General features: G+C 31.7%; 2 protein-coding genes across 6 annotated transcripts in view; one reads left to right on the top strand and one right to left on the bottom strand.

Annotated features, from left to right (window-relative positions):
- The window catches only part of LOC127728571 (bone morphogenetic protein receptor type-2-like), a 56,768-nt gene extending 51,451 nt beyond the window's left edge, over positions 1-5,317 (bottom strand). The window contains exon 1 of the mRNA XM_052236045.1: positions 5,178-5,317. Coding sequence (XP_052092005.1) covers positions 5,178-5,223 — 46 coding nt within the window. The 5' untranslated portion in view covers positions 5,224-5,317. The remainder of the gene's footprint in view (positions 1-5,177) is intronic.
- Positions 5,304-12,281, top strand: part of LOC127728588 (uncharacterized) — a 60,252-nt gene continuing 53,274 nt past the window's right edge. For 3 of the 5 annotated variants that reach the window (XM_052236107.1, XM_052236106.1, XM_052236110.1), the window contains exons 1-3: positions 5,707-5,775; positions 7,161-7,306; positions 10,998-11,064. In XM_052236107.1, coding sequence (XP_052092067.1) covers positions 5,757-5,775; positions 7,161-7,306; positions 10,998-11,064 — 232 coding nt within the window. In that variant the 5' untranslated portion in view covers positions 5,707-5,756. Of the gene's footprint in view, positions 5,429-5,479; positions 5,600-5,706; positions 5,776-7,160; positions 7,307-10,997; positions 11,065-12,281 lie in introns of those variants that run through there. The other 2 variants (XM_052236108.1, XM_052236109.1) reach the window with 2 other exon arrangements.

Genomic DNA, 12,281 nt, shown 5'->3' with positions numbered 1-12,281 from the left:
TTTATTAAACAAATGTACAAAAGATGTTAAATTTAATCTATCTTTGAAAAGTGGTCAGTAATGCATGTCAAACTGAATTTAAATTAAAAAAGCACAGTATTAAGGACATTCTTGACAGAACTGATTAAAATTGGTTAGATTGATACTGATAGATCAGAATTTTTCAATAAATTTCTATCCATATGACCATTATCTTAGTCAGAACATCAGAACTATTTAATCAGGATCTATAAAATATATGAGGTTTTTTTGGGCACAAGCAAGTCCCCAAAAAAGACTGTTTATAAATTAAATTAATGGGGAATGTGTCCATGGGACATAGATGATGCCCCCACTTGTATATAACGTTATAAAGGGACATAACTCAAGAACTGTAAAATTGACGCTACCCAAATTTGTACTTGATCTGAGTTTTGTGGTAATAAGCATTGTTTATAGGTTTCATAACATTTAGTTGAAGCAAACTTAAGTAAGAGAATGGAAACAAAAATTTCAGAAATTTTTCCATTTGTAAAGGGGCATAACTCTAGAACGGTTAAAGTGACGCCACTAAAATCTGAACATGATCTGTGTTTTGTGGTAATTGGCATTGTGCATAAGTTTCATAACATTGGGTTGAGGCAAACTAAAAATAGAGAACAGAAACGAATATTTCAGCAATTTTTCCATTTGTAAAGAGGCATAACTTTAAAACGGTTAAAGTGACGCCACCAAAATTCAGACTTGATCTGTGTTTTGTGGTAATAAGCATTGTGTATAAGTTTCATAACATTTGGTTGAGGCAAACTAAACTAAGAGAACGGAAACCAATTTTGGGACGTAGGGACATACAGACGGACGTACAGACGGACAAGGGTAAAACTTAATATCCCTTCTGCTAAGGCGGGGGCATAAAATGTTATGCATTTGAGTAAATCTTCTTATGTTTCATAGCAGAAAATTAGATTTGCTTACTGAAAGAGGTTCCTAATAAATGAGGATAGTGTCAACATGTGGACACAGATGATGCCCCTGCTTGCATATCATATATTTATAGAGGAACATAACTGAAGAACGGTAAAAGTGATGCTACCCAAATTTGAACTTGATTTGAGTTTTGTGGTAATAAGCATTGTGTGTAAGTCTCATAACATTTGGTTGAGGCTAACTTAAGAAGGGGACAGAAACTGAAAATTCAGCAATTTTTCTATTTGTAAACACACATAACTCTAAAACGGTTGTGTATAAGTTTTATAACATTTGGTTGAGACAAACTAAAGTTAGAGAACGGAAACGAAAAAAATTCAGCAATTTTTAATTTTTTATGTTTATAAAGGGACATAACTCAAGAATAGTATAAGTGTTGCCACCAAATTTCGTACTTAATCTGTATTATGCAGTAATAAGCATTGTGTATAAGTTTCATAACATTTGGTTGAGGCAAACTAAAGTTATAAAGGGGCATAACTCAATAATGGTTAAAGTGACGCTACCCAAATTCAACTTGATCTGTGTTTTATTAGTAGAAGTCAAAATTAAACATTGCATTGTATAAAGCATTGATTGTAGTTGATTAAACTATAATCATGGACAAAGGAAGAGAACTCCAATTTTAAAAATTACTTGATATTTAGAAGAAAATAAAAATTTTGCAATTTTTCTATTTATAAAGGGGCATAACTCAAAAACAGTTAAAGTGACGCCACCAAAATTCAAACTTGATCTGTTTTTTGTGGTAATAAGCATTGTGTATAAGTTTCATAACATTTGGTTGAGGCAAACTTAAGTTACAGAACGGAAACTAAAAGTTTTGCATTTTTTCCATTTATAAAGGGGCATAACTCTAGAATAATTAAAGTGCACCAAAAATATTCAAACTTGATCTGTGTTTTGTGGTAATAAGCATTGTGTATAAGTTTCATAACATTTGGTTGAAGCAAACTCAAGTTAGAGAACAGAAACTAAAAATTTTGCAATTTTTCCATTTATAAAGGGGCTTAACTCTAGAACGGTTAAAGTGACGCCACCAAAATTCAAACTTGATCTGTGTTTTGTGGTAATAAGCATTGTGGATAAGTTTCATAACATTTGGTTGAGGCAAACTCAAGCTAGAGAACGGAAACCAATTTTAGGACGTACGTACGTACAGACGGACAAGGGTAAAGATTAATGCCCACACCGCTACTTGGGGCATAAAAATTACTTGCAACACCCTTTTTAAAATTAGGTTAAAAATATCTAAAATGGTACCACTAAAAATGTTATGATACAAAAAAATGCAGAAATGAAACTTCGGTGTATGGAATATATATACATTGGAGTTCTATGCGACTGTCACACAAGTGAGAGGTTTACATTTGTAGCTAACTATAAAACTAGGTTTTATCCACCATTTACTACATAAGGAAATGTCTGTACCAAGTCAGGAATATGACAGTTGTTTTCCATTTGTTTGATGTGTTTGAGCTTTTGATTTTGCCATTTGATAAGGGACTTTCCAATTTGAATTTTCATTGGAGTTCAGTATTTTTGTTATTTTACTTTTTTGTAATCACACAGGTAAACTAAGCCTGCAATGAAAATCCTTGGACTCATTTCAACAAAGCATGAGAATAAAGTAAAAAATACCAATATTTGAATGATAAGGCTGTCATCCCCTTCATATTATTATACATGTACATGTAAAAACATCCATGCAGTCTTCATAATCTTACATACACAATAACCATGCTAAGAACTAATATACATGTACATGTACAATGTACATGTACAAATGTATATGTAATCTAACCTAGAGTCTGAGTGATGTGAAAAACAAAGGTTATATTTGTACTAGGACACAATATATAATTGACCTATTTCAATTGGATGACAAACTAATCATGGAGGTTTACACCACGTTTACATTTGTACATCTATCTATTTAAGCTACCCAGTATAATTATCATATATATATATATATATATGTAACACTCAGAAATGTGTCCAATCCCCCAAATGTGTCCATGTAATGTCACTTAGCTCCCAAATATATCTAGACAAATTATGAAGAACGCCTAAACGTGTCATTTTATGAACGTCCAATCGTATCCGTATTTTCATAACACCCAAACGTGTCCACCTTCATGACCTTTGTGAAAAAGTGCTTTGATATCACAAATTTTGTTTGAAAAAAAAACAGTCGAGAGTTTATTACAGGAACTTTAGACCCAGTCTAGAAGTGCTCAAAACAAAATTCTACATTAGGTCATTAAATGTTATTTTTCAAAGGGTGCTCTAATGTTGTTATTGAAAAAAGGGGGACATAAGGGTTTCACAATTTGAAGCAAAATTGGCACACAATGTCAAATAAAACGTGTGAGCGCTGCCCCATTTGAGAATTCTCCAGCCAGAACACTGTATCAGATATCTTTCCTGAATTTTTTTTTTTAAATCGCAGTTATACCATGCACGTTTTCCAGAGATATTGATATTATTTTGTTTATTTATTCAATTAAAATAAAGTTTAGAGTAGCTTTAATTCACATTTTGAACCTCTGACCATCTCTGTGAATTTGCGAAGTCTCTATTTTGGATTTTCTTGTTCGAAATCATTATCTTTTTTAATCTTTGGGAATTTCTGCATTGACAGCCTTTGATAGCGGTTGTTTTTTCTTCTATGGACTCCAGCAGAAACCCAACATCCATGGATTGAATTTGCCATCGACTGTACTGACGTCACAGATGACATACATGTATTAGCGCTAAAAGTTTTGAGATGTTATACAATGTAAATGTAACGTCTTAAAGAGGAAATAACAATTGACGAAAAAGTTTGGGCAAGGAAAACATCAGATACATTTGAGCGAGATATGATTTTGTGGACATGTTTGGGGGGATGGACACGTTTGAGAGTGTTACATATATGTATACATTTTGTTAAAGTTTTGACTAAAATATTACATTTATAAAATGGTAAAACAAGTTGCAAAATGTATGTACATGTAGATGTTAACACTGTCACATTCTTTATGTGCATGTACCAAGTAAGGAGCCTGCTATTCAGTTGTTGTCCTTGGTTGCTGTCTGCCAAATTTGTTTTTTGTTTACATTTAATAGCAAATTACATCATGTTGTTGGTTTTCTCTTTTGAATTGTTTCCCATTTTGTCATTCCAGTGCCTTTATGGCTTACAATACGGTATGGGTTTTGCTCATTGTTCAATGTTGAAGGCCATACATGTACAGTGACCTACAAATGTACATGTATAGTTGTCTCATAGGCAATCATATCAAATCTTATTTATATATTAGATGTCAATTTTGATGTTGGGTTGATGCCTCTTTACAAAGTTCTTAAAGAATCATATTAAAAACTTTTAAAAATGAATGTTCTATTTATAAAATTATTCAGAATAGAACTTCAGTCCTATTAATTCAGTTTTGCAAGATATATATATATGTCTCTAGTTTTACAGTGTAAAAATGCATTATCCCACTTTTACAATAATGAAATAATATATATCAATATAAAAAAAAAGAGGAAAATAGGAAATTTCTTTTTAATTACTTGGCAGTCTTATTGATAATTTTAACCAATCAATTTGGTCATCATCATGCAAAAAAGTAAATGTGACATCATTAATATTCCTTGTGTCCAACATTGTTACATGTCTAATACACTAAGAAAAATTTCTTACAAAAATGTCCCAAATATGGCTGATAAATTAAACTCACTGTGACACTGAGTTATTCTTGTCTACACTTATAAATTTAAAAAAAAATAAAGAATTCTGACTAGTGATCCTGGTCAAATAATTTTTCTGATCTAATGCAGGTCATTGATTATTGGGTTAATATATGTAAAATGTAAAGTTGTTCCGAACTATCGTCTAGACAGGCGACAAACTGTGACCTTTCAATGTTTACCTGTCTGCTAATACACAAAAACAAATCACAGTACACTTTCAATTTATTCCTCTTGGTTTTGATATTAGTCTGAAACCTAGCAAACCCTATTCGTATCATTCAGACAATTTATAAAAGAGAACTGGTTTCTAATGTTTAAAATATTTAGCACAATGTAAAAAAAACTTGTTGCCACTGCACAGCACCGTCTGACTGATCTGCAGTGCATATCAATGGTTTCTGTCATAATGGGTAAATTGCAACGAATAAAATCTTGTCAGTACCACTAAATGAATATTCACAATAACTTACCACATAATGAAATCAATGTAATCACACACAACTGATAAACTTTCATTTTTCAAGTTCATTTCGCAGCATTTTCTTTCCACTAGATAACTAAACAACGTCGTGCCTCAGTCTTGATCTGCGTTATATAAACGCTTGTAATCTGTGCACCTGTTTTAATAGTTTTTTTTTTGGTTTTGTTAGGACCGTATCAATTTGCAATTAAATAGCAACACTACTGTCATCTCAGTGTCTCTTATCCCTTAAACCGCACGGTAATATTACGTGAGGCGTTTGCATAATATTGTACAATGATATCTTTAGCCTTTAGTAAAATGGACGATTCCATTGGCATTGATTTGATTGTGACCATTGACTGCTTTTAGAAAAGGATGGGGTTCATTTCTATTTTGATGCGGAAATTTTGGGATAACTTGACATTAAAAGTACTGAAGTTACTCATCTTCTAAGTATAAGGGTAGGGGCATATCAATAGTGTATACGGAAAGTTATCTATGCCAATCCGTACTGATTCAGTGTCTTCTACAGTTGCCTCCCTTTAACAATAGCAGACGAAAATTTTCAGTATGAAAAGAGAAAAAAATGAAAATTGGCTACATAAGTAAAGATATAAGTGATTAATAACTTTCAATAACGGGGTTTGAAATTTATCATTTTCTTGACTTCCCTTCATTCCATAATTGGCAGGAGTTGAGCTGAGGCCAAGTCATGAACATGAAGACATTGAAGTGGAAAAGGTGTGACTTGCCATCACAGGCTTTTTTTGTCTCTAAATATTTTGTTTACCTATATACCTGTTATATAAGTAAACAAATAATTCAGATACAAGTACCTGTGCTTGCCATCAATGAATTTTAGATGGTTTAGGTATATTAGATGCTTTTTGACTCTCTATACTACACTTCCACACAGTCTGATTAATATTAAACAGAAGTCTTTTGAAAATTCTGAATGCAAATTTATTTGCTCTAATTCATATAAAGCCCTCTGTAATGATGAAGATTAATATGGAAGATATTTTGACTGTTACTGTGATGAGATGATTTAAGCTGCAAATTTTCTCCTTGACAACATACATATGTATATGATAAAGTTTATCAACAGGTTGTTATTATACTCCTCGTTGCTACTTTTATGCCATTACTGCTAAATACTAGACATCACAAATGTTTCCATAAAATGTTGGCGAATTGGGAGAAAAAATCTGATGTCATAAAGGAAAAGTGTTTGTTGTATGGCATCAATAGTTAAAGTGTTGCAAATTCTAGGGTCAATTAAGTGTCTAACATTCCTATATTGTGATCAGATCTATTCTTATGGGCACCAATTTGGCCCCTTTCATAGAAGACTTGTTCCTGAATTTGTTATGGATCATAGTATATAAAATATAATCCAAATATATATCCATATTGGTTATATTTTTTCAGACCTGCCAATTTTAAATGGTACAAAATTTATGCAGTTACTCAATAATGAGAATGTTTATGAAGTAAAATGTTTCAATAATAATTTCACTGCTTATTAGCTTATGTTCCTACAACTTGTCTTGCCTCATATAAATATCTCTAAGCCAGACATGGCAAGTTGCTTTTCTGTTCTAATGACAGCATCATTGTCATCAACACAAGATTAAAAACAGGGAGGGTTTATATCACAAAAGCTGTTTAACACCGTCCACATGTTTATTTCCCTGTCACAACTCAGGAACCTTGTCAGTAATGGTATTTTGTGATATTTGAATAGTGGTTTTTTTAATTTGTAGAATTAAGGGTTGTTTGATTTTTTATTGTCTATTAAATTTATTCACAACTTTTTTGATTCAGCATGATTAAGAGGTTGACAAATTGAAAAAAAAATACACCTGTCCTGTTTATTCATGAAGACTGAATGTTTACCTTTAGATGACTTTTGGTTATTTGTGTCTTTGGAAAAAATGCTGACTTTCTGTCTCATTGGCATATTGACACAAGTTCTGTTCTTTTTCAGCCATTTTGATGTGCATGTATGAAGTATGTGGGCAAATAGAGGTTACAAAGAACAACAGCCAAAATTTACAGGGATTTAATACACAGTTGGTGGAAAAACAAAGAACAGCATCATTTACCAGAAATGGCAAATATAAGAATAGAAGAGTAAGCTATTCACGTTATTTGAATTTTTATTTCTGCATACTTAAATAAAATGGTTAATTACACATGGTTATATTTTATTTAGGTTATATTTTGATTGTAGAAGTCAAAATTTGAAATATTTTATGTAATACGAAAAAATGGCATGATGTCTCATCTGACTTGTAGAAATAAGTTTTTGTTTAAAAATGCTGGAAGGTTACTTATGACACCAAATATTCTGACTTCTATAAGTCTGAAAATTCTGACTTGTTTATGTCAGAGCTCTAGACTGTTCTTACAAGCTACCCAGAGAAATATTTGAAACTTATTTTCATAGTCGAAATAAACTGCTTCGCCAAGTGCTGCTGGATACTACTGCAGAGGTCCAACCCTGAACAGTTGGGGCAAAAAAAGACACAATATTCAAGCTTGACACAGGTCTGAATTTGGATTGTAATTAAATATTTGACACATTATAGGTTTCTGACACAGAATAAAATGTGGTATTGAACCTTATGGTACAATTTCAGAGCAATCAAAATACTTCTACACAAGTTATTGTCTTGAAACTAGAAAAATGCTTGTTTTGGACCCTTTTTGGCCCCTTATTCCTAAACGGTTGGGACCATCACCCCCAAAAACAATCCCAACCTTCCATTTGTGGTATTGAACCTTTAGTTAAATTTCAAAGAGATCCATACACTTAAACTAAAGTTATTGTCCGGAAACGAAATGTCTTCTGACGGCGCTGACGCCATGGCCGATGACGTTATACCAATACACGACCACAAAAAATTTTTGCGGTCGTATAAAAGTGTGTAATAAAAGTGATAACGAAAAAATTAAATTTCATTTGATTATTTATTAAAATAAGCACCATTAAACAAGCAATATATATATACAGGGGTAATCAATAGATAAATTATCTGACCTTATATTGTCTTAAGTTTACAGTCCAGAAAGAAAAAAATTGTCAGAATTCTGAAGTTTGTATAATCAAAAGTATTTATAATTATCTGTGAAGTGAAGATTTAAAATTGTCTAAGCAACAGTGAAATAGTATTCCAGAAATATTATTGTATGTCCAGCTCCATAATGTATATATTTGTATCCAATTAATTTCTTGAATCCAAATTATGAGCTCAATTTTCCAAAGGCCATGTTAGCTTTTGCAATCACTTACCACATCCATCTTTCTTCATCCAACATCTGTCCATTAGACAATGTTAGATTTTTATATTTTGATTAAGAACTACAGAAGAAAATGAAATTAAACTTCACAGAGATGTTCCTAAAAGTGTCCCTTTATAGTTTTGTTACTTCGGTGCACATTTGTCATCAAACATGGCTGTCAATGTCTGTCATGGCCTTTTCTAATTCTCTCATGGCTGAACTTAGGAAAACTTCTTCTCAAGAAGCAGTTCTGCATGCAGAACCAATTGAAACCAAACTTGACAGATAAATGGTATTTTCCTGTGAAGGTCCTTAAGATTGTTTTTAGTTTGGTGCTGATTAGAAATTCCAAAAGGCTACATAAAAGTTCATCAGAGGTCAAGTTAACATGGAAACTCTATGTGGAATTACGTTTTGCTTTATTTTTCCAGAATGGATAAAGAAATGAAAACAAATAATTTAGCAATGATCCTTAGAAGGTTTTATTACTTTGGTATTGATGAAATATCTGATATGTCTTCAAGTGGCCAATAAGGGGTTCAGTTGGTCTGATTTTCAAAGAACTTCTCTAGATCCATTTAACCAATTGATATCAATCTGTCCAGTTTTTCTCTTTTGAAGATCCTTAATAAGTTTTGTAACTTTTATGCCACCCAGAAATTCAAAATTGCCATCAGCAGAGGTAAAAGTTTACAAGTGTTGTTCCTTTTGTCCAGATAAAAAGGTCAATATAGCTTCAAGGGTCTAATGAAGTGAAATGAAAAAAAAAACATGCAGAACTGCTTCTTGGTAGGTGCTTACCAAGTGTTGTTACTTTGGTGTTGATGAAAAGTTTAATAAGGCTTCAAGGATGAAAGAGGAGGGATCCAATTGATCCAATTTTCAAAGATCTACTAAAAAAATTGAACCAAACTCTCCAGATATGTTCCATAAGTTATAGCTTTGGTTCTGATGAATAGCCTATTTATTTTTATTTGGCTAAAATAAATTAAGGTGACCATTTCTGGCTCCTGGGAGCCTCTTGGTGTCAAATATTAAATTTTGACACATTTTTTTGAAAAATCCTAGTGTCATATGCTTAGTCATGTTATATAGAGGCCTTTAGTTCATTATCCATGCAACATAATATTTAATGACCATGCACTTTCTGGCAAATATTTACATCTATGTAATTTTAAAAATACACTACCAAAATTGTGAACATGCTCAAATGCAGAAAAGTTGTTTACCAACTTATACTGGTCAGCAAATGCAATCTTCACACATTGAAGTGCCCTTTGATGAAATTACTGAATTTGGTATTTGTCTTGTCAAATATTATCAAAAAACTTTCAATTACAACATATATCATCATAATTTAATTATTATTTAAAAAGGTGCAAAATATGTGATATACACAAAGTATTATATGGTTACAGGTATGGTGTATCCTAGCTGTATCTAGGAAAACCTGATCTCTTGCAATATAAATAAGGTCATAAAACTGATTTCCAAAGACTCATTTGTTAATAGTTATTCAGAGTTATAATTTAAGAGACTTAGGCCACTTTCATCAATCTGTTGCTTAACATATCAACCAACCTGAATATTTCTCATTTTAAAATTAACATGATTTTGAAGGTTTTTATTTACTACCATCAGTTGTAATTGTGGGAGCAAAGCAAAAAATGAAGAAAAATCTATGGTATAACAAATTTTTTCTATCATTTTTTACTTTTATATTTTTAAACCTGCTGGTTCCTCATTCTTATGTATCTGTATCCGAACTTTTTCTTTAAAGGTGCATTAGCTGTCAAATTCATGTTCACTGATTTGACTCAAACTCTCATATTTGATTAATAACATACTAAAACATATATCCAAATTACAAAAAGTCTTAAATAAACAATTAATAATGCATGATCTCGATAATATGCAATTGGATTTTTCTAGGTCCGTTTGATTTCATATTGTAGGTTAAAAAGTATGTTTATCATCGTTTTTACCTATATAAGAATGATTTTTTTGTGGATCAAATCAGTCAACCAAATGGTTCATCCTTGTTTCACTTTCAATATTGACATTCTTTTCCTTTTTATAGCTGAATACATGTGTAACCCATCCCTAGCTAAAGGGGTTAAATTGAATATCACATGAATATGGATTCAATGAGGTCGAATTAATCACCTGCAAGTGAATAATTCATCAGTGATGTTTCTTAGCTTATTTTGACAAAATTGAACCAAATTGGCTGCTTAAAGCGAATTATTATTTCATTATATCACTTTCATTAATGATTGAACAAACAAAAATCATATTTTATTTTTTTTTACTTCTCTCAGCTTAAATGTCCATCTAAGTCTTTATTTTAAAAATTTAGAAATTGAAATGCATAACCCCTTTTGGAAGCCAAACAAAACTAAAATTGACTACAAGCATCAAACTGACTTCAAGGTATGATCAGACATGTGTTTATCTTATGTATATAATCCATATATCCCCATTTTAAACTTGATAAAAATGTTGCAATTCTCTAATATGATTAACTTTCTATACTTAGACGAGAAGACAGCAAATTAGTGATGCTGATAATTTATGGTTTGATTTGATAGATGGTTCAAAGAAAGGTATGTAACTACAAATATTTGAAACAATAGATTTGGTGTGGATGTACAAAATATATATGAACCAACATTGCAAAGTTCTCTTACTTGATTAAAAAGAATTTGTTTCCTTCTTTCAACTACCAGTATTACATTTTCCAACCCGAAGCCTTAAAACCAACTGATATTTCCATTCATTTTGATTGGCTATTTTAAATTTCATTTTGGACTTATCAAGCTCCAGTGGGAATGGAACTAACATATTGGTTTACCTGGAAAAAAAAAAGAGGAAAGACAACAAGACAAGCTGCACAAAAGGTCACATCTTTGGTGTTGCAGAGATGAGACAGGGTTTAAAGAAATGAAATTTGGGTTATAACTTATGGGTAATAACTGACATGCTTTTGTATTGGAGACATCAAGATAAATGTGCATTATATTAGCTAAATTTTCTTTTAACAGAGCTGAAGTTATTTCTATTAATTTACAAAAAGCTGCATAGAACTTTCAATGTGTCAAATATGTCTTTTTTGTCGACTGCATACCGGTTGGTGTGACACAAAAAATCAAAGACAATGTCATCAAGGGCTGCTCTTTCTCTGGAGCTTTGTTATCCTAAACAAATAAAAATCAAGGGTATTTCCAGACACATTTAGGTGCAAGGACTAAAGAAAGCACTTTAAGTACATTTATATGCAATTTTGTAGCAAACAGCATTTCTCTGGACCAGATGGCATAAACCAAATCATTTTAATGGAAGCCACAAGCCACAAACTTTCATTCATCTGTTGTTACAGATGTCAGTGGAAATATTTCCTGACCAAATATAAGAAACACCTGCAAATCTAAACGTGATAAAATAGTGTTTGCATTAAAGCAAAAGCCACTATGTTATAAGATATATATAGTGTCCTGATTAAATAGAATAAAAAAATGCAAGGCACTAATTTTTTAGAAACAGAAATAAAAACTTTTATTGCTTCGCATCACAGTGCGGAGCTATTAGTTTCAGTCGATATACACGCCATCTTGAAATAATTACTTATCACATATAGATTCTGATTGGTAGCTTTATGATGTGGCTGAGATACAGCAACAGCTATTGGCTTAAATGAGATAAAGAATTACAGACTTTTCTCGTCTCAGGATATGAGACATCAAATGGTGGAAAATTAACTATGTGTTTTTCAGTTCCGATCAACTGTCATTAATTCATGTTTGTTTTATTATGCATATATTGC

This window comes from Mytilus californianus, unplaced genomic scaffold (genome assembly GCF_021869535.1).
Source record: "Mytilus californianus isolate M0D057914Y unplaced genomic scaffold, xbMytCali1.0.p SCAF_2, whole genome shotgun sequence".
Taxonomy (NCBI): domain Eukaryota; kingdom Metazoa; phylum Mollusca; class Bivalvia; order Mytilida; family Mytilidae; genus Mytilus; species Mytilus californianus.
The sequence above is the reverse complement of the archived record's forward strand: the minus strand, read 5'-3'. Positions and strand labels throughout refer to the sequence as shown.